The sequence below is a fragment of the Tympanuchus pallidicinctus genome, unplaced genomic scaffold (genome assembly GCF_026119805.1).
Source record: "Tympanuchus pallidicinctus isolate F22 unplaced genomic scaffold, pur_lepc_1.0 scaffold65, whole genome shotgun sequence".
Lineage (NCBI taxonomy): Eukaryota > Metazoa > Chordata > Aves > Galliformes > Phasianidae > Tympanuchus > Tympanuchus pallidicinctus.
This window is the reverse complement of record NW_026294786.1, coordinates 16,680-39,194: the sequence shown is the minus strand read 5'-3', so window position 1 is coordinate 39,194 and position 22,515 is coordinate 16,680. Positions and strand designations below refer to the sequence as shown.

The window sequence follows — 22,515 nt, the reverse complement described above, 5'->3', positions numbered from 1 at the left end:
ACAGCTCAGCGTGCGGCACTTTCTGACACAGGCCAATAATTAACCTGATTGCTTCAGTTGTGTTAGAGGTGAGTACATGCTGCCCCTTTTGATAATCAGAAAAATTTTCCTTACTGCATTCAGTTGTCATTCACTTCTAGCTTGGCATCCTCCTTCAAGGCACCTGCTGCTGCTTCGTGCTCCAAAGTAACACACAGCTCAGTTACTAAGCGTAATTTGTTCTAATTCTGCTCACAGACCCTGGAGAGGAGAAACACCTCCCAGAAACCATCAGTTCCTAAGCATGAGATTTGGTTACGTTATCTCAGCATGCGCATTCTGGCCCAGATTTTGAGCTGCAGCTGTGTTGTGCCACAGGGCCTGGCTCTTGCCTAATTTAGAGCAACGGCAGATTAGGGATCCTTACATTCACTATGGTACAACATTAGTCCAGCACAGCTCCGTTTTCCCAATAATTGGCTGCAGTAAGCTCAGAAGGAAGATGATAGGAAAGTGGCTGTCCATCAGCTGGGAAACTCCAGGGCAGATAGGAATACACCAGCGACTGGATCTGGTGAGATTACAGCTGCTTTATGCAATTAGAGAAGATAAGCTACAGGACTGGATCCTCCACTGCGACTTACTGAGGCTGTTCTGGCCCAAAGGATGCAACTAATTACTATTATTACTTATGTATTTAGGAAATCATCCACTAAATTGAGTAAATGCAATAGGATTGGAAGTGTGTTGTCTTGGATGATGTGTTACTATAAACTTTAAGCAAGCTGTGATAGGATCAGAATATTTGGGAAAGAAGAATGGATGAAAACAAACCCCCAAACCACAAATCCTGGGTATGAGACCAATTCCTACACGACCAGACCTATATTTCAACAACGAAAACTGTTTTGAAAATAAAGTGCTGCTGTAAAGCTTTTGGACGAGTAAAAGAAAACTTTTTTTGAAGTTTTCCTCGGAATCTGAATGATATCTGTGGGGAAAAAAAAAGAAAAAAAAAAGGTGTTAATTCGTGGTACATTTACTGCCATTTCAGTGTGCAACATGTGCTTAGGAGGAGGGCAGGTCAGCATTGCTGGGAAGGACAGCCCTAAAGGGTCAGCATTCCACCAATCCAAGAGTGGATTTTTACCATAAAGCACAGCTGGGAGCTTTATGGATTCCTTCAATGTAGAGCGGGGCTGTGCTGCACACAAAGCACTCCCAGACGGTACTGCAGGAGTAACGATCAGCACAGTGCCAAGAAAAGCTCTCGTCCTTCAAGGGCAAGTTAAATTGGAGAGAAGCGAAGCAATCGCAGTACTTTGTAGTCTTTCTACTTAGGCTACATTAAGTGATACCTCCTATGACCATCTCAGAAATTCAAAACATGTATGGGAGAACAGAAAGAACGCTCCCTACTTTTTACAGGGCGCCAAAACATTGTGCCAGTGGCCTCATTGTGTGTGAGCCCCAAGCGTGAGACTGACGACTAAATCTTTTGGACAGATTATTTGGAAGTGCAAACGAAGAAGCGAAGGCAAATTCCTTTTTTTTTTTTTTCTTTCTGTAAAAAATGTGGAGTACGAATTTCACAAAGCTGACGCACACCAGACAGTGTCGCACAAGATCTGCAGGCTGCTGCATGAATGAGGGCTTTCAGGCCCCGCACACTGCCCTGTTGTTCCCCAAGCTGTCCTTGCTGCTCACTAACACTCAGCTGGCAGGAGCAGAGGTTGCTGCACCAAGTGCCATTTGTGTGTCAGCTCAAAAAAAGTGGAACTCTCCTTACAGCTGTTCTCTTCAGCGCTTCCTACCCAGCACTGAGGATGAAGACACACGATATTCTGCTAAATTAAAAGCACGGAGTTTGATGAGCTCAGTTGTCAGGGTCAGCTCGTTCAGAATTCATCACACCTAGTTTGTGCATTCCGAAAACTTCTCCCCACCCTGAGCAAATGCTCCCAATTGAATCGAGCAGAAAGAAACATTTTTAGAACGCAGTTTTCTGCCACAGCTCCATAACAAAGGGGAAAATAACAACTTGTCATGGGCTGCTTCTGGCTGTTGCAAAGACAGGGATTATAGATAAACCACTGGAACAAGCAGAAACGTTGTACATTAAACCAAATCATTTATTAGATTCTCAACTAGAATTGTTGACGGAAACGTGCGCTATTTATTGGCTGCATTTTCAATCTCAGAATAGCAATTTTGATTAAATGAATGCAGCCAAAGCGTCCAGAGCGCACCGAAACGCGTCTCTTCAAAACGTCCTCTTGCCTCCTTTACAAACGGCTCGGTCCTCCGGCAGAGCTCCGTTGCCGCGTGGATGCTGCCCTCTGGCGCTCGTTACTCCAAGGGCCGGATCCCGCTGCCCGCCCGCCCGCAGACCTTCGGTGTCCCGAGCTGCATCGCTAAGAAATGCTGAAAGGAATCTCCAAAACCATGAGGAGATGTGGCATCAGGGAACTGCTGCATGTATGCATGTATGTATGATGTATGTGTGTATGATGTATGTATGTATGTACGTATGATGTATGCATGTATGATGTATGTATGTACGTATTATGTATATATGTATGATGTATGTATGTACGTACGTATGATGTATGTATGATGTATGTATTTATGATGCCTACTTTCTCTGCCTTCGCCACCCTTCCTATTCGCTGGGTTAAATGAGAAAATAAAGCTGCTGCAGCAGCACCACGCAGGTGCTTCCCAAGCGGCCAGAGCCTCGTTTCGCCGGCCCTGCACAGAGCTGTGCATGCCCTCCTTAGCAGAGGAGGCAGTGGTGTCTGAACAGGGAAAAAACAAACCGCTGGGAGGCTCAAATCTGCCAGACGAGGTCGCTCCGGAGCAAGATGCGGGAGGTTTTCCCCTTCAGCCTCGCCGGGGGTTTTCACGGATGGAGAAATGTAACGATCTTTATTCCGAGCGTCTCAGCATGAAGTTTTTTTTCTATCCTCCCAGAACACGGAATTATGTATTTTCTGATGGCCACTTTCCCCCAAAAGCATGAAAGAATGCATTTGTGACACTGGCTTCTGACGGTGTGACCAGCAGAGGACAGGACGGGCCCTGATTTGGGAATTTGCAATACACAGCTCTTAGTGTAGTTTTGAGTGCTCCTGACTTTGTTAGCTTCATCACTGCTCTCCATCACTGCAGTGATGCAAGACAGCTGCACACAGTCCATGTATTTGCAAGCGTCCATTGGTGCTCTGGTCAAAGAGAAGTGACTGGCTGCTGACACCTAAATAATTTGTCACTGCTGGAGCAGCTAATAGTCATGAAGAACTGGGGAAAAAATCCTGTAGCTGACTGTGCACTGCGAGTTCCTTCAGCTTTCTTCTTTTCAAATCACGCTGTATTGGAAACATCTGACAGACAGCAGCTTCCACATACATTCTAGAATAACAAAACCAGGTTATTGCTAAAGAAAATTGAGTCTTAATAAACAGATTTGCTTCCACTTTCGCAACTGTGATTTCTCTTAGCTTTGCTTACCTGATTCTGAATTCTGAGGGCGGGGGTGATGGTGCCTGCCCACGACAATGTGGGCACAGCATCCACAGAGGGACGCGGTGCTGCCCTGAGATGTGCTGGCCATACTGCAGCGCACTTAAAATGTAACGCCAAGGAGCCAGGCAGCACTGAAGCAACAGGAGAAGGCAATGGGAAACGCAAGGGAAATACATAAAGGAATTAAGGAGTTATCCTCCAAGAAGGTGACAAGGCCAGCTGCCAGCTGACATGCCTCTACATCAACGCTCACGGCATTTCATGGGAAACAAACAGGAAAGGCTGGAAGGCACCACGCTACTAAAAAACGATGACACAGTTGCTGTCACCAAAACCAGCTGGGGCTGATCAACCTGGAGAATAGAAGGCACCAGGGACACCTGAGAGCAGCCTTTCAGAATCTAAAGAGGAGCAGTAAGAAAGAAGGGATGGAGTCTTTAGCAGAGTCTGTTGTGACAGGACAAGGGAAAACGACTTCAAACCAAAAGAGGGGAGATTATAGGATATAAGGATATAAGGAAGAAGTTTTTTCATTAAGGGTAGCGAGGCACAAGTTGCCAGAGAGGTGGTGGATGCCACGTCCTTGGAGACATTCAAGGTCAGGCTGGACCAGGCTCTGAGCAACCTGACTGAGCTGTGGCTGTCCCTGTTCACTGCAGGGCATTGGACTAGATGACACTGAAACAGCCCTTTCGACTCAAACGATTCTATGATTCTACTGTGATTTGTCCATCAGTAATTCCATCAAGAGCGTGGGCAAATCTTCCTGAAATTAAAGATATATGTCTAAGAGTACTACTCCTCTAAACACTACTGCTAAGTAATGCTAAGTAATTTCAGCATTCAGAGGCAGATTCAGCACGACTGAAGCAGGCTCCTGGAATTGCAGAACAGAGCTCCAAGTCCTTTGCTAGCAGCAGATCACGAGCAGCACAGCCACGAGCACTGGGACTCCCAGCTCTCTCTTTCCTTACCTGGCCCTCAGAGGCTTGCTCAGCACACTGCATGCTGCTGCAGCCTCTTCCTTTCAGAGGTTAAAGAGAGCTGCTGCTGCTTTCCAGTTCTCCCTCATATAATCCCTCTTTTTAAAACGCTTTTAAAATTCTAATATATTCTGAAATACACGCACATACGCAGCAAAGAATATTTGCACTAACCTTTCACGTAGAAGTGATGTCTGACATCATGTACACACTTTGTACCATTAGAAATTCAGGTATACTAGAGAGAGGAAAAAGAAATATTGGGGCATTTGCCAAAGTTGCAAATAAAGCTTTTAAAAGACCTGCAGTGAAAGATATGCAGCAAGAATTTCCAAACTGTAACGGTAGTCTCAGTGGGTGGTTCATGTTACTATCTTCATGATTCTGCACTTTGTTCTAGGAAATAGTTTTGCTTTTCAATAGCTTGATGTTCCTGGAATTTCCCTTGCCGTGAAAATGTTGAATCTTAATGCAGAAATTACGCAGAAATTTAAGCCTACAGCTATTCAGAAATCCAGAGCAGAGATACATTAATATTCTTTCTCCTTCCATCCCTTCTCATTCCTACAAGGGCATGACTAGTCTGCTCAGATCTCTGCTTTGAATAAGGAGTAACTCTAGATGTCTGCAAAAAAAGAGAGGCTCTCTCAGGGAAAGCCTCTTATTAATCGTATTAAACACGTGGATGTCGGAGGTTTCAGTAACAACCAACCCTACAACCCCTGGCAATATGCATCAATTGAGATGGAAATACCCCTCATTATAGCACAAGATAAAATACTTTCATCTCACACAGTCTGCGCTTCAAAGAAAGCAAGCCCCAAACTTTTTTTTTGTTATCATTTTTTGTTACCTTTAACACCAAAAGCTGTAAGCATTTCAAGAGGTGCGATCTCAGGCTGCAGTGACACAAACCTCAGCACGAGCACTGGATCGACGCACACGAGCAGTGTGATCACACTCAACGTCTAGCATAGTGTGATTATTTACAGGGAAGACTTAAAGAATGGTATGGGCTCACCAGGCTCCCGAATCCCAGAAGCACAGCCACCCTTCCTTCCATCTCTTCCCATTCAGCCTGTTTCATTTTCATCTTGTTTTGCTGATAAATTCTTCTCGTTTGTTTGCAGCTGGTGACGGTTCGGCTGTTCTGCTTTGTGCAGAGTTGGGTCCATCAGAGAACTGGGAGTTGGTATGGAGAAATCAAGCACCTGTTTGCTTGTAAATGCTTATGAAAATCTCTTGTTATATATATACATATGTAAAAAAAAATCGTAAGTGTTGGTGTAGTGCATACATTTAAGGAGTTACACTTATTCACTAATTCTCTGACAAGAATTAACTGGGACTAACAGTTACTGAGATTCAAATGCAAAGAGAGGTTCCAGACGTTATGCAAAAAAAAAGGCTTTCCTGTAAGTGGAGAAAGACTTAGCAGTATACACTTTAAAATAATTAGAAGTACTAAGCTATAAATTTCTATTTTGAAACACACACATGGGTGCTGATTTTGTATAACCTGGACTCTTCTTTTGAGGTGCAAATGCACGTTAGTGCTGCGTAATCTTGTTTAACTGTGTGCACTGTGACAAAGCAAACTGCTTTGTGATGAGGAAAAGTTTCATAAGAGGAACTTTATTGGAACATAGGATGGCTTAGGCTGAAGGGAACCTTAGAGCCCATCCTTTCCAGCCCTGGCTGAGGGCCGGCTGCCCCCCAGCTCCGGCTGCCCAGGGCCCACCCATGGCCTCGGGCTCCTCCTGGACCATGGGCTCCTCCTGGACCGGGCGCCCGCAGCTCTCCAGGCAGCTCTGCCAGGGCTTCACTGCCCGCTCAGTGAAGAATTCCTTCCTAACACCTGACCTAAATCTCCCCCCTTTTAAATGAAAACCACCCCACCGTCCTATCGCTGCCAGGCTGTGTAAAAAGAGGGGGACTGACTTTGATCAGACTGATAAGGGGGAATGGCTTTAAAATAACAGAGGGGGGACTGAGGCGAGATGGTGGAAGAAATGCAGTCTTACAACATTTTGAAATGGGTTTGTGCTCACGAAGCACGTGTTAACTGCTGTCAAACGTGATCGACTGGAAGACAGCAAACAAAAGTGCATTTCAGTAGCATTTCAAAGCAGTAAGAAAGTTCAAATATTTAATGGTGTGATTTCACCAGGACAAGCAGCATCAGCAGGAGGAATACTGGTTCTTTCTAAACAAATGAGTGCTTTTCTCTCCTGGAAGCTGGGCGGCTTGGTGAAGCTGAACTTTTCCCCTGCACTTCGGAGCGAGGGTTTCTCTGTGATTCACGTTTAATCACAGATCCCACAGCAAAGCCCAGCTGCGCGCATTCTCCCTCACACAGGACGTCAGAAACATTATTCCCGTGTGCGCCTGGCCTGGACTCGGAAATACACTTTGCATTCTCCCACGGACACAGAGCTGGAGGAGCACGGCGGGTGACGGCACCGCTCCACCTCCGCCGTTACGGAACGGCCCTGAGGAAAACCGCGGCCGCCCCTCAAATCCTCCCCTGCCGCGCGCGGGGCCGGGTGGGAAGACGGGAGCGCGCGGATGGGCGGAACTGCGGCAAATCTCAGCCAATCAGAGGCGGGGTCACGGCTCGGCCCCTGCTGCCCGGAGCCAGGAAACCCCGTGGGTAACGGATTCCCGTTCTGCTGGGCCCCGCGCGCCCTAGGTCTGTGGGGAGGGGGGGCTGAGGCAGGGTGCTCCTCCCCGCTATGGGAAGAAAAGGGAGGGGCGTGGCTGGAATGGGGAGATTTTCACAGAATGGCCAGGGTTGGAAAGGAACCTGAAGGATCGGGAAGCCCCCCTGCCAGAGGCAGGGCCCCCCACCCCACTGATGGGGCCTGCCCAGGGCCCCATCCAGCCTGGCCTCCAACATCTCCAGGGATGGACGGGGAATTACAGCCTCTTCAGGCAGTTGTTCAGCCCCTCACCGCTCTCACAACACACAACTTCCCTGACCCCCAGCCTCCAGCTGCCCTCCCTCCTCTTCCAGCCATGCTCTCATCTCTGCTTTCCAAGAGCTGCCTCCCCTCCTGGCTGCAGGCTCCCTGCAGGCTGCAATGAGGTCACCCCGCAGCTTCTCCAGGCTGAACGAGCCCAGCTCCCTCAGACTGGCTTTTGAGCAGGCTGCAGCAGGCAGCTCTCCTTCCAGAACCGCTCCAGAGCATCAGCCCCCACCCAGCCAGTTTTCCCCAACTTGGAAGATGTGCCCACACAGCACTACGTTCCATGGAATCATAGGATGGTCAGGGCTGGGAGGGACCTTAGAGATCCAGTTCCAACACACAGAATCACAGATTGGCCCAGATTGGCAGGGACTCAAGGATCACACATCTCCAGCCCCCCACCACACACAGGGCCACCAACCTCCTCATTTAACAGCAGCCCAGGCTGCCCAGGGCCCCATCCAGCCTGGCCTTGAACACCTCCAGGGGCAGATGGGGCATCCATAGCCTCTGGGCAGCTGTGCTAGGCTTCACCACCCACTGAGTTAACAATTTCTAATTAAGATCTAACCTAAATTTCGTATTCTAGTTTAAAGCCACCCCTCCCCCCCCCCCCCCCCCCCCCCGTCCTGCCACTATCAAGCCACGTAAGAAGCCTGCCTCACTCCTGTTTAGATGCTCTCAAGTACTGACTGGAAGGCTGCAATCAGGACTCCAAGCTGAACAAACCCAACTCCCTCAACCCATCCTCACAGGAGAGGTGCTCTAGGCCTCAGATCATCTTTGTGGCCTCCTCTGGACCTGCTCCAAAAGCTCTGCATCCTTCCTGTACTGGGAACATCCTCTCTTTGCGAGAATGGCACATCTCAAGTTTAGTTAAAATCACCGTTATCCTCCAAAAGCACACTGGCCTTGCTCTGGTCAGCCCTCTTTGCCTTTGCTTTACTGGGCAAACTGGTGCACAAGGATCATGCAGCCGGTGTGGCTTCAGAGAGACAGGCAACTGCCCCCCTCACCCTTTCTGCCCAGAAAACAACCATCCATTAATCTGCTGATCACCCATCTAGTACAAGAAAAGCATGTTTAGTTACTAGCTTTTTCAAGTGTGCCCAGAGAATTCTTGCCAAGAATGCTGGACTAATCCAGATAAAATAAAATAAAGACAATGCAATGTCCACAGGAGGGGAAGAAAAAAAAAAAAAAAAAAGCACTATTCTTCAAAGAGCAGTCACTTATGCACACCAAGGCAGCTACTTCGAAGAGCTGGGGCTGTCAGACATCAAGTCGACACTATAAAGAACAAAATACAGACTGACTCGATTTTTCTTCAGATTCAGCCAAACTAACTTCACTCAAGTGGTGTGGATTTATAGAGAACACAAAGGCCTCCTCAGCTCCAATATTTCTATATTAAATCCATCTGGAAGCACTAAGTGAACTACCCAAACAGTGGTACAAACAGTTTGGGTTGTACATTGTGTCCTGCATCAACTACAACATTACCAGGAAATACAATACCACTAAATACAAAGTCTAACCCCAGAAGTTCTTCAGTAGCAAAAGGACACCAGGAAGACTTACCTCTAACTCCATTCCTGAAGGAACACAGCCTTCTCTTTGCAGACGTACTAAAAGAAGTAATTCAATACAGCAGTCTCAATTTATTTGAAATAATTCAGTTTGAAAACTCTTTAATTTAAAATTTACAGCACACGTAGGGAGGAAACATGTCTTGTTACAACTAAAAATTATCAGAAGAGTGCTGCAGGGTTGCTTAATTTAACACTGTCATGGCTTTATTCAAAACACAGTTGCACAAAATCAGTTACTCCAAAGTTTAAGGAAAGAGTCTGATAAGGAACCAAAACACACTATATACATACTGCCATACAAAGAGCATTGAAGTAGGACAAAACCTCTACAAAATATAAAACCCACCCTTACATATTTGCATGAAAAGTCCACCCACCAAGCAAAAAAGTTTCAAAAGTTATCTGGAGGCTCTGTATTATTTATTTTTAAAAAAATGCTATGCTGTTTAATTGCATGCCAAGCTGACAAATATGAAATGATGCTTAGATGGTAATGCTGAGGAAAAGACAGAATTACTCAGGAACTAAGGTTCGAGTTGACCTGCGGAAAATCAAAGTCCGTAACACCAGGAGGTCACAAAGCAGGCGCACCTCAATCAGCGCTGCGCAACGCTGGGTGCAGAGGGAGCGGCCTCTCCTCGCCTGCACACCATGAAGGGGCAGCTTAGGATATTTGTAGAGACACATGCAAGAACAAGAGGGGATATTACAGCCAATTCTAAGAAACCAGGCGCAGATTATTCCGATATTCCAATTAAATAGGAGGGGATATTACAGTTTCAAGAAGTTGTTACAATATTCTCCACCCCAGTTGCTGAGTTATGGTGACTTGCAGGTTCTATTTCTTGCTGCAGTGGCACAGTGTGAACCAGTAGGTGAGCACAAGAGCCTGGAGTGGTGAGAGGTAAGGCCGCATTCCTTGGCTCACCCCCCATCCCTCCCTGTCCAGTCTGTTTTGCCTTTGGTCACTCTGCACCCCCTCACCTAGCTCATAATTAATTACCAAGTTCATAATTCAGCTAAATGCTGCTTTGAAACAATTCTAAAGTAATATGTTCCACATCAGCATGAGGCTCAGATTTTGTAGACACAGCAGCTGATACACTGCACTGCAATTTGATTTAGGAAGTGTTCAGTCTGCATATCAAGGGAAAGTCTGCTTACCCCACCTAAGCTCATTTTGCTTTGTCACATTAACTCAGTGTTAAAATTAGACTGACTTACTGAAATGTGACTGGTACTGAAATAATTTTAATTCAGAATAGTAAACGTTCCCATTTAAAACTAATTTTATATGCATCAGTAAGAGACAGTTAAGGAAAACCCTGATAATGAAGTACTTTAAAAGTGCACGCTTACAAATAGCAATTTTCAGTCATCCACTGAGATTAAAAAAAAAAAAAACAACAAGGTGGAAAAACACTTTTCTATCTCAAAGCTGATCACAAAACAACTGCCTCGAACACAGAGCCTCCACGACAAGATAGGATGTGCACTTACCTAAGATTTCTATTCATTCAGTATTCATACACAAACACAGGAACTTAAGATTGTGGCTGCAAACGTAGTTTTACCACTACTTTTCTAGTGTCTTTACAGATATCCATGAAAAATTGCCAAAATTTTAGTCAGTTTATTTCCAGTCTATTGCCATCTGCCTGACTCATTTCATACAGACACCGTCAATGGCTGGCTATGCTTCACGGCTACATGAGAAACTGTAATTTAAGGCTCTATTTGGGGAAAAAAAAACAACACACAAGAAATTGGGCTTTGCAGAACAACTTCAACCCTGCAGTATCTAAACTTAAGAGCAGGAAGTCACATTTAAAAAGTCTGCTAGTGTGTGAAATACCCTATTAAATATTCACAAACAACCAGTCTATGGGTGACTGACTTTTACTTAGGTCCAGGAAATCTCCCTCCTCCCCACCCTCGTTGTCTCCCCCCTCTTAATGACAGCTACCATCAACCAAGACATACAAAAATAAGTCTCTTGAATAAAGCTGTGTGTGATATTTGGTTCAGTACCTACATGAAACAATGTAAATTAGTTTTATATCAAGACTACCGCTTTAAATCCAAATAATGACTGGAAAACGAATGCTGTATGTCTGAGCTTGCTTTGCTGTGGCTCAAATGGAACACATGAATCCACTGGGCAGAATTATTACGGCCTCTTGGTCACAACCAGGCTGCTAGAAGAGTCTGCACGCCTCCTGTACTGCCGCCAACCATAAGCAATGAACAAGGCTCTGCAGACATTCAGTGTAAAAGCCCGGAACGATCAGCTAGTGCTACACATGACCTGAACATTTTGCCTACAACCAGACTTAAAAAAATTTAAGAGGCGACCTGTAAGGAAAGACTCCCTTATGTGCATCTTTCCCTCTTTGATGATTTTATAAAAGCACGCGGGGTAATCTGGAAAGTGTGCTTGAAGGAGTTACCCGTCAACTTCTGCATTAGAAATGCATACATCTGATAGCCAAGCACAACGACTGCCGAATTCCCGAAGCGACAATGCAACAGCTAGATGAGTGAAAGTTCAAACACTTTGTAAACCAGTTTGGAACTAGAGATTAGTTACTTCTGTTCATACCTACAATGACTCTGTGTTTTGGAGAGAAGTTTGAGAATTACAGCCCTCTCAGTTTGCCACGATATCTTTGGGAATGTATCTTCAGCAAACACCCAACTTCTAAACAAGCAGGAAAAAAAAAATAATCTCCTGAAACCCATTTATGCTTTGCAATGTTAGCGTGCAAATCAGGGTAGAAGACTTTAAAAAGTTACAGGAGTCACCTTTACAAAAGCTGAAGCAAAGCACAACCTAGCTGTTGAATTCAAACAGAATCCCTGGTAAACTCAAGACTGCTGTCAACTCCTCATTTGAAACAGACTCAAATTTGCCACGTAGCATTTCTGAGTTCAACTTTTTAAGTATAAAAACCTGAAAATCTTGAAGGAAATTTATGATATTAAATCCATGTAAGATAGGTGTTTTAACTCTGGAGAAATGATGACCAACACAGCAAGCTTGTATAAAATTAAAGAGCTCCTAATAAAACTCTAAGGGAAAAACTAGACAATGGCTTCAGTGAATATATTGTTGAAAATCTTTTTTCTACATATAGGTTCACTAACAGGCTATTATATCTTATTTGGAATGATAAAAAGGGCAAGAATAGTAAAACCACACTTCTCCTATAAAAAGTTAACATTTTCTGTAGGGACATCTATGGTACATGGAGACATACAGATCTGCATAATCACTATTGCGTGTTCTGAAACTTAAGAATCTGGTCCTACGTCGTCTATAACAAATTAATCATCCTCTTCCTCGCCTTCGTCTTCAGGATCTCGTTTCCTCTTCTCCCCTCGAACACCCTCTGCTAAGGAAAAGATCTCATTACATCCCATTCACACACAGACGCTGTTAAAGCGTTCAGCAAACACAGTGGAACCGACTGCTGCACGAGGCTGATGTGCTGACCGCTGCGACGCGGGGTGCCCGCGGTTCTCAAAAAGATCATTTACCTTACTCTGAATAATTCAGGCAGGCTACATTCAACTAAATATAAACTAAGCATTACAGAACATTAAGCGAGATGCACCAGTGATAATATAAATATGTATATAAATGACTGTTAGCATGTACTTAAGAACTGAAGTATTTTTTCCACCTCTCTGAATTTTTGAAGGCGCATGCATCCAGCCCAAAACCCAGCAGTTTCTGCAGATACCAAATCAAATCTGTTCTGATCTCTCTCCACTTGACAAACTGTTTCTTGGATAAAAATCTCTCAGCTTATTCTTAGAAATACGCCCCGCTCAGTCAGTGGACTGTGCACTCTTGTGGTGGAATCACGAAATGCAATCCTGTCAAACCTAAGAGATTTAATTGCCAGCACTCATTTCCTGGCTAATTAGCCATCCTAACCACCTGCTTTGTTGTCTTTATAAATTCGAATGCTGCAATTGCAAATGGGAAGAATTGAGTATTGCTACTTCAGATTTCCAGTTTTTCAAGAGCAAGACACATCTCCAAAAACTGCTCCATTAAGCCAAGCATACAAATCAGATGGGCACTAACGTAACGAGAAAGTTTAGAAATTTAAACAAGAGAAGGAAAAGCCAGCTGACTTTCAGATGAGGCTTGATATATTTATTTTCGGAAGGAATTCAGCAACTGCTGGCTGGTAATAAGCTGGTGGTCCTACACGGTGCCCATCTCACCATGTGGAACACAGAGATGCGCACAGCTAGGCAACCCATCTCTCGTTCCACCAAGCAGAGTGCCTGATAAGAGCACGAGAAGCAGGAATTAGCCTTCTGTCAGCACTGCAACTTCTTTTCCTGTGCTCCAAAACAGACAAGGAGCTTCAAACTTAAGGCTGGTCCTGACCCTGAACGGTTTGCAAGCCTCAAACAAGGTGCAAGGAAGAATGAGTAACACATCTGTCCTGCTTATCTTCTGGCACTGAAAGATGAAATGGTTTGCACCCTAGAGTTTCCTCTTAGGTGAAAAGTTTCTGTAAGGAAGGAAGCCATTTTCATCTCGATAGAGGACTGCAGCCACTGGTCCTCCTGACGCTTTGCCAGTGAAGGTATTGCAGTGGCTGTGCACATACAAAGCATACAGAAGTGTCCATCCATCTCCTCTCCCTCTTGAAAAACAAGTATTTCTGCCTGCAGACAAAATGCAAGCTCTTTCATTTTAGAAACATACTTCAGCAGAAGTCTTGGAAAAGTGTCATTCCTCTCCTCTTTTTATTTTACAACAGAGGAGAAAAAACACCAGCTACTACAGAGTTGCTATGCTACCTTCTCAGGCCCTTGCTTGAGCTTAGTATGTCTACAGAAACCAGTCAGTGCTTTTTGTCAGCAAAGTTCCACATCCCAGACTTGTTAGGTTACAGAATAATAGTTTTAGTCAACATTAATACTTAAGCTGAGGACTTACCTTCTTCCTCCTCGTCACCTCCCTCTTCAACATAGTCATCATCATCATCTTCATCCTTTAAAAAAAATTGTGAAATATTTGTAAAGAATCGCAGCATACACAAACTTTGCTGAAATGCTGATCCTAAGAAGGAATTTAAAACATTTCACTCTCTTCAGAGCAGCAACACAAGTATGGAGTTACACTTGTAAGAGTGCAGAAGACAACAAAGCATGTGGTTAGAAGAACAAAATGCACATAAAAATGGAGTTCAGATGAAGATTTTCTGCACATCCCTGGGAAATGAAGCTGGTATGATGTCAACTCTTATCAGCAGTAACAGAAGTGACATCATTTTTGAAGTGACAGAATTTTAGATGTGAAACATGGGAGCTGCTTGCTACAGACTTGCTTACAAAATTTCACACATTCTCCAACTGAAAGTCTTGAAGTTGCCAAAGAGGAGGACCAAATTGTGCCTCCTGAGCCTGACTTCCGTGGACCACAGGAATTGCAAGAATCCATCCATAACCCTAAAAACCACGTGCATTTCCTTATTCTAGCTTAATATTCTCTACTTGCTTCATGGCAAAGTCTTACCTAGCAGGCCCTGGGACTGATTTTCATAGCTTTTCAACACCACCACCAGACAACACTCAAAAAAAGCGCAGCAGTATTTACGACAGCAAAAAGCAGACCTTCCTTCATCTCACCTGAAGCACCAGCAATGCGCTGTTGCTGCGTTCCTCTCTTTTAGAAGACCAACCTGACCTCTTCAGTTTTCCAAAATGAATTTATTCTACTTCACGTATCTAACTCGAGTGTTTAATTGGTAGTAGAGCATGGTTTCAAAACACTGGGCAAAACCAACTCTTTAATTTACAGGGAATAAAACGACGCTGGCATCCTGCAGCATGAAGGGGTGAGATGAAAGTGAAGCACGCCCAGCAGGTCAGCCAGAAGCACCTTCATAACTGACAGCCAGCACTGCCTATTTCAGTGAAAGCAGCACTCTAAGATAGCTCACTGCATCCAGCTGTGTTCACAACACTCGGTGCCTACAGATTTAAATGAACACAGAACTCTGTAGGCAGTTTCTCCCCATTGTCTGCATTTGGCAGAGAATACTAACTTCACCTTAACCTCTCTTTACCTGAATCTCTTCTTTCATCAGGTATGAAAGACCAACTTCCTCCTCCTCTTCACCTTCCCCAAGATCTGAGCCTCCATCATCTTCATCATCTTCTTCTTCATATTCTCCCGGGGGACCGGCTTCATCCTCATCTTCATCATTGTCATCTTCGTCTCCTTCAGAAAAGAAAAATGCACTTAATATGTTGCAATTAAGTTTCATTAACTTCTCTTCATGCAAACTAACATGTGCCAGGTTAAGCCAGTTCTAATGCTTCTTCCAGTTTTGTTTTTTTTTTTTAAATGCAGGTTCTGTGGGAAACAACTGTGATTGAAATCAAGTTAGCTGCTGTAACAATTTTCCTTGAAGAAAGGCTACTGACTTTTTTTACATCACAAGCTTCAGGCAAAATTCTGGATGTCTGAAGCAGCTGCATATGTAAATTCCTGCAAGGGAGTAGAAACTGTAACCAGGGGAAAAGCAGCTTGTCTGCAAAATCAAACCCCAAAGTACTTAAGGGTAAATATAATATATCGTGCTCGTTCTGCCTGTTTTTTAATCCCTTACACTGAAACACCTACTGTCCCAAAGAGATGATCTCTCATTGCTTTTCTGTCTGGAGCACACCACCATGTTCACGCTTCCAATTAAGTGAATTAGAAGAAATGATGAGGTGACTCTACAATTCATTTTCAAATTCATATTAATTTTCCTATGCATTTTCCACTATTGAGTTTAGTCTTACATTTATATTATAGACATTTGGCTCTCACCAAATTATTTTCTGCATGGATTTCCAGACTGTGACACGTGGTTACTACTGGGCACTGCTGACCCAGCACGTGGCAGTGGCAGCCACTAGCTAATGAATTAAAGCCAGAAGAAAGCACTGGAAGCCTCACCCATTAGAGGACATAACCCAAATTTAGCCAGTTATTTGGGCGCACACACACCACCACAACAAGAGCCCTATCCTGCTTGCTAACACTCAAATACATTTTGGATGTTTACTCCTAGCAGTTTTGCTTCTGATAATTACCCACTAAGCTAGGTTTCCAGAAGAACACGTGCTCCTCCTACCATCACATCAACACAGATTTGTAGCCACGCACTGACAGACCTACTCCTATGGGTTTCATTTCAGACTGATTAACAGCAATGAGGAAAACAACAGAAATAGCCTCATTAGTCACTGAGATCAGATCAAAAGGGTCTGTACAGCTTTTGTGCAGAAATTTGTGTCATACTTCAGCAATTCCCCTTCGTTTTGCGTTCTTTCCATAGGGAAACACCATAAAAGCTGTTGCCCCCTTGCTCTGCATCAGTTCTGCTAACTACATTACTGCTGGCAATAATATATTTTAGGAATATTGCTAATCTTTGCAACAACACCTTTACTCTGCTTCCTCACACTCAAAAGGCTTCCACAAGAGCTTAAAACCTTTGACGTGACTTTTCATTCTGAACCAGTGTGCTAACACCAAACAAATTCTAAATCTATACGCCTCAAAAATAAGAGCAGAGTACAATGCCAACGCACTCAAAAAGTCACCATGATCCACGCTACATGTACATTTCATTACAGTGCACTGTTTGCATCCACAGCTTATTCCAGGAACTCACCCTCATCATCATCATCTTCTGAGTCTGGTGCCTCGTTATCTTCCTGGTCAAATCCATCCAAGTATGTGATTTGCTGAAGCAGATCAAAAATGCTGTCCCTGTAATCCTCGAGGTTTGTAATCTCACAGTTGAACAGGTCAAGGCTCTTTAAGTTTTTAAGATTTTGCTGAAAACAAACAGAGTTTATTTTTCCCCCTCCGCTCGATACAACCAAATGGTGCCTCAAGTTACAGTGCTGTCATAGCCCAAATACAGCCAGATACAGATTTTATCCCCACTGCTTCATTCCTACTCACTATTTTATTCCCCACTCAGTAAAAACTTGAAGTGTTATTTGAACTTCTAATGGAATGCTCTTGCAGATCAACTGCACAGCACATCTGCAGCACGGCCAACACAACCACGCAGACAGGCAGCGTGCGCACACTGCGTGACACCTACATGAGGATGCTTTGTTGTTTGCAGAGCCTGGTTTGGTTCTCATAGCCATGCCCAAAAGCTCAGCTCCAGCAGCTTTTCAGCAGTTTGATTTAACTGCAAGCAGGCACTTGGTAGGACTGAGAACTACAGTAACAACTAGACAACTGATGATGATCTCCCACCTTCCAGACTTTACACACATGCAGAACAAGCCACCTGTATCCTGGCAAGCATCTCAGATCTGAAAAGCATTTATTCTGTAGAGCACTCCAACCACTTTGCTTTGTCTCATAACTGCTAGGTCAACCCACAATAAAGGCAGACTGATGACCTTTACAAAAGCTTAACAAAAATGCAGTCTGTAACAAATAATAACAAATAACAAATAATCCGTATGCTGGCACAATGAGATGCAGATCAAGCAGCAGCTGTAGGCAGCTTCCTCCTCCACCTCAACCACCCATTGCTCAGGTGTGCTCCCAACTGCTAAGACACAACCTAACTACTTCACAGGTTCAGTGAAAGCTTATATTTTGTCTAATGAGCAGCTGCCGTATCTTCACAAACCAACACAAGAGGATTAGCAATATGTAACTTGGCAACTTTTCTATCGAAGACACAACAGAAGCTCAACAGCTCTCACTCAGTACATCCCATCACTAACACAGAAGGAATTTTACAGTGCTGTCTTTACAAGAACTGCCTCTAAAAAGCACGACATGGAGCTAATCAAGTCAGGACCAACTGAATCACCAACAACCCTGAAACACCTGAGCCAGCAAAGGAAAAATAACAGATAGCATGTACAATAGATAAGAAATTTCATTTGGGGTGCCCTTAGTTGTGCTGAAAAGAAATAAAAGTAGCTAGAATATATCAGGTATCTTTGTACTTCATTTCTAACACTGCACTAGTCTAAACCCAATGTTGTTTCATCTTCCACACTTGACAAAATTTCTCATGTGAAATCCTCGTACCTGCTTCTACCATTCTACTGCAAAAACTTAATAAAAACCAGTACTTGTTACATTTAAACTTTCAGTTGCCCCTCTCATTCCATACTTACAAGAGCTTCCACAGTGCCAAGATCTTTGATTTTGTTGCCACTTAGATTTAGATATGTGAGATTTGGACATCTTTCTGCAAGGACCTCCAGGCCTCCGGAAATGATGTTGTCACTCAACTCCAACTATTGCACAGCAAAAGTAAAGGAATTAAAAGCTTGGTTTCTTACCATCAGATTCAGTAAGCACAGTTTTTAACTTAGAAGCTTAATCACAAAGTTGAACGCTTCCCACAGTGCTAGCTAGCTAATATTCAGCTTACAAAACGTTCCTTTAAACTGATCATTTTAGAAGTTCTCCTGAAAACATCATGGGCTTGGATATCTAAGCCTGTAGAACAGATAATATTGGAATTCACTGCACGTTTTTGATCAGCAAGCAATGTGTGCCAGTCCTGCACTGGCTGAGCAACCAAGCGCCTGCTACTGACCATCAGCTCTCAAAGACATGGCCAACATTCAGTAAGCAGACAAAGTACTCGCTGCTCCAGGTAGGAGCCATTGACTGAGACCAATTTGGCCAAAATTAGCTGGAGATGCCCACAAAACCTTCAAATGTTAATGCAGACCAGACCGCAGTGCCTGCAATCTCACAGCGATAATATGCGAATCCTTGAAGACTCAACCCTCCAGATTTCCTTTCCATCTGTGGATGTTGGACCAGACGACCTTTTAGGATCCCTTCCAACTTAAACTATTCTGTGATTCTATGAAATCCTGCTGTCTGGGCAGGTGAGACACGTACCTTTCGGAGCTTACTCAACGTGGGCAGCTTGGCCAGCGACGTCAGCTGCACATTGGCCATGCTAAGAAACTCTAGTTCCTTAAAGGAATCGTTCAGACCTTCAATCTCCCCATTGCTGGACTTGCAGTTATCGAGCACCAACTCTGTCACCTTCAAACAGGATATCAAGGCAGCTGAGTGAGCACCACTAAACCACGCGTTTAACCAAAACCGCAACTTGGTGACCGTTAAACGTGTTTCGGAGGGGTTGTCTGTTGGTGTTTTTTATAATTGAGACCAGAGTTGTGGTCTGAAGTCTACCAGCCTACACCAGCCTACACGAGAAGCATGTAACAACTTCTCCTCCACCGAGCACATTTTGGGCAGCTGCTTCCATAAAACACAAGTAGCAGCTTTGCTGACGGACGCTTGCAGGGCTTCCCACAGTGCCAGCACAGCACAGGTCAGAGCCCAGCTCCAGCACAGCACTGCTGGGAATGAAGGGAACCTCTCCATGGGGAACCTGCTCTGTTAAAGGTGAGCATCCCACCAGGCAGGTTCTTCACGTCAGCCAGGGCTAAAACTCATCCGTGGTTTTCCATACGAGTGAACCACTAACTCATTTATCAAATCCAATCATTCACTGCACATATTTATAAAGTCACTCCAATTCTTTCCAAATCCTAAATCTCCCAGCTCCTGATTATTTTAGCAGTGAGTTCTGCAAGTTAATTAAGCCCAACTGAACAACTTCCACTGCTACTAAAACAACAAGACAATCAATGCAGGGGAAGCAACAAGGAGCAGCTAATTAATTTAAAAATCACTTCATCCTCTGTGAACATATCCCTCATTAGAGAGGACATTAATAAGGCCACCGCTCCGTTTTCTTGTATGCTTCCAACTAACGTGATTACAAGGCTGCCGCTTCGTGCAGCAGCAGCACTCGACTCGCACAGCTTATCAACTTCGAGCAAAGTCTCAACATGGGTTTGTTTTCCATCCACAATAAGTAGAGCTGGGGGTCACCACGCCTCCAGTGCACATCTGCACCCAAAACAATGCAGCCCTTCTGTGACCCCTGCGGCTGAGCCGGGGCAGCACGTGCTGCTGGCTTGAACAAACAGCTCAGTGCACCTCTTCCACAATCCCTGCGCATCGGGCTGCTCTCTTCATGCACTACGATACCAAACCTGGACTTTAGTCCTGGGTGGGTCGATGGCGTCCTGGCTGACCTCGCTGCAGAGCATCCACGAGAGCGTGGGCAGATGGAATAGCGAGGCAGCGGGTGTAATTCACAGGATCACAGAATTGTAGGGGCCGACAGAGACCTCCAGACATCACCGCATCCAGCCCCCCTGCAAAGCGGGCCCCCTGCAGCAGGCTGCACAGGCAGGCGTCCAGGTGGGTCTGTGCTACCTCCAGAGAGGAACCCACAGCCTCCCGGGCACCCAACCAGAAGCCCGGCACTGCTGCCCAAAGCAGCATGGGTGCTCCATCCCCGGAGTTTCCAGAGGCTGTGGGGGACCCTGGGCAGCCTGAGCTGGCAGGGAGCGGCAAGTCCAGGGCAAGGAGTAGGAATAGGGGCCCGCGAGGTCCCCCCCCATCCCAACCGTGCTGCGATATTTAAGTTCCCATCAACCGAAGGCATTCTACGATTTCGCGATCTTCCCGCCCTGGGAACTCGGGGCTTCTTTTTAATATCGATAGCATTATTTAATGGAAGTTTCCCCGGAAAGGGGAAGCGGCGGGGAGGGAGGAGGCGGCGTAGCGCCGCTCGGGACATTCGCAACTCGCGGCGGGGCGGCGCCCCGGGACCTCCTTCAGCAGAGTGAGAAAACTAAAAGAGAAATTAAATCGAAACCACGACGCCAACGTAACGGCGGGACCCCGAGCTGCAGCTGAAGGCGGAACTCGGAGCGCCGCGACCTCGCGCGCAAGTTGCGAACCGAGCAGCGGGCGCGGGGATCCCGAAAGGGAAAAACCGAAAGCAATAAAAGCCTCGCGGCGAGCAGAGCGCGGCGCAAACCCCGCCCCGCCGCCAACTTCGAGGCCCCGCGGAACGGCGCGCAGCGCGGCCCGAAAGCGCCGCCCGACCCCGCGCGGCTCCTGCGCCACCGCTGTGACCCAGATTCGGCGGAGCCGCCGCGTCCGCGCCGCCCGGAGCCGGGGCGGAAGCGGGACGGGGCCGGCGGGAGCGCGGCTGTGCCCCGGTGCCGCTCACCTCCTCGGGGGCCTGGTTCCGCAACTCCAGGTTGATGCGCTTCTTCATCTCCATCGCCCCCCCCACCCGCGGCTCCGCACTGGCGAGGGAGGGCGGCCGGGGTGCGGCCGTGGGGACGCGGCCGCCGCCGACGGGAAGAGGGCGGTGTGCGCGGGGTCGCCGCGGGCTGCCGGCCCGCTCCGCGCGCAGCTCCGGCGCCGTCAATGGCCGCCCGCGCACTGCGCCTCCATGACATGGCGCATGGCGCCCCCTCCGCCGCCACGCCCCCCGCCCCGGGGCGGGGCTTCTCCGCGCCACCGCGCTTCTCATTGGCTGCGAAACGCAGCAGCCTAGGCGGTTTGATTGGTTGGTAACGCTGCCCGTCCCGGCTGCGCAGGTGAAGGGGGCGGAGCTGAAGTTGGCGCGCGCGCGGCGGACGGGAGCGGCGCTTGGGGGTTGTGTTGTGTTGTGTTGTGTTGTGTTGTGTTGTGTTGTGTTGTGTTGTGTTGTGTTGTGTTGTGTTGTGTTGTGTTGTGTTGTGTTGTGTTGTGTTGTGTTGTGTTGTGTTGTGTTGTGTTGTGTTGTGGTGTGGTGTGGTGTGGTGTGGTGTGGTGTGGTGTGGTGTGGTGTGGTGTGGTGTGGTGTGGTGTGGTGTGGTGTGGTGTGTGTTGTGTTGATGGCGGTTTTGCACGCTTGTGGCAGAGAAGGATAGATGGATGGATGGATGGGTGGGTGGATGGGTGGCACATGGGGCTCGCTACGTTTGCGTGCTTTGGGGATGGTGTGTGGGGCATCACGGATGTAAAAGGGGGGACAGTGCTCTGTTCTGTATGTGTTTGCAGGAGGGATGGTGTACAGCATCTTTTACGGCAGATTGCTAAGGAATAGTACATGGGGTTTTGCACATCTGCTGGAGGGAGGAATGATGCACAGCACTTTGCACAAGTGCTTGCAGGAGGGCTGATGCACGGGGCTTTCTGTGCGTGCTTGCAGGCAGGATGGTGTCCCAAGTGAAAAGCAGCTTCAGGGACAGAGCTGGAAGCAAGCAGCTTCACAGGCACTCTGTTGTACGTTGATATCCAATGCATGCTGGGGATGGGACAAACTCGGTTCTGCACGGCATTAGGATATGGGGTTTTGCTTGGTGTGCAGTGGTGGTACTGCGTGGGTTTTGCACATGCATGTGCAGTGGGGATGGTGTGTGGGATTTTGCATGCTTGTGAGGAGTAGGGATTGTGTCTGGGGCTTTGTGTGAGTGCATCATTGGGGATGTGGCATGTCATTCTGTGTGAATGTGTGTACAGATGGGTGGCATGCTGTGCTTTGCACACTTGCAAAACAGAGAGATGGTGCATGA

The 22,515-nt window shown here is 46.2% G+C and overlaps 1 protein-coding gene across 2 annotated transcripts; it reads right to left on the bottom strand.

Annotated features, from left to right (window-relative positions):
- Positions 1–9,116: 9,116 nt before the first annotated feature.
- Positions 9,117–21,368, bottom strand: ANP32E (acidic nuclear phosphoprotein 32 family member E). 2 transcript variants are annotated; one of them, XM_052665311.1, is made up of 7 exons: positions 21,180–21,368; positions 18,977–19,126; positions 18,235–18,357; positions 16,749–16,914; positions 15,147–15,301; positions 14,015–14,069; positions 9,117–12,443 (listed from the first exon to the last, which is right to left on the bottom strand). In XM_052665311.1, exons 1-7 carry the CDS (start codon positions 21,231–21,233, stop codon positions 12,376–12,378), a joined length of 771 nt encoding a protein of 256 aa, XP_052521271.1. In that variant the 5' UTR covers positions 21,234–21,368; the 3' UTR covers positions 9,117–12,375. The 2 variants fall into 2 exon arrangements, with proteins under 2 accessions (XP_052521271.1, XP_052521272.1); XM_052665312.1 differs by having other exon boundaries at positions 9,117–12,440.
- Positions 21,369–22,515: the final 1,147 nt, after the last annotated feature.

Bases quoted from the DNA above. Each gene is read 5' to 3' on its own strand.
- ANP32E (XM_052665311.1), bottom strand. From the start codon at position 21,233: ATGGAGATGAAGAAGCGCATCAACCTGGAGTTGCGGAACCAGGCCCCC. The intron at 15,302-16,748 runs GTGAGTTCCTGG...TCTTTTCTGAAG, and splicing joins AGAAGATGATGATGATGAGG to GAGACGAAGATGACAATGAT. The intron at 12,444-14,014 runs GTAAGTCCTCAG...TCTTTTCCTTAG, and splicing joins AGGTGACGAGGAGGAAGAAG to CAGAGGGTGTTCGAGGGGAG.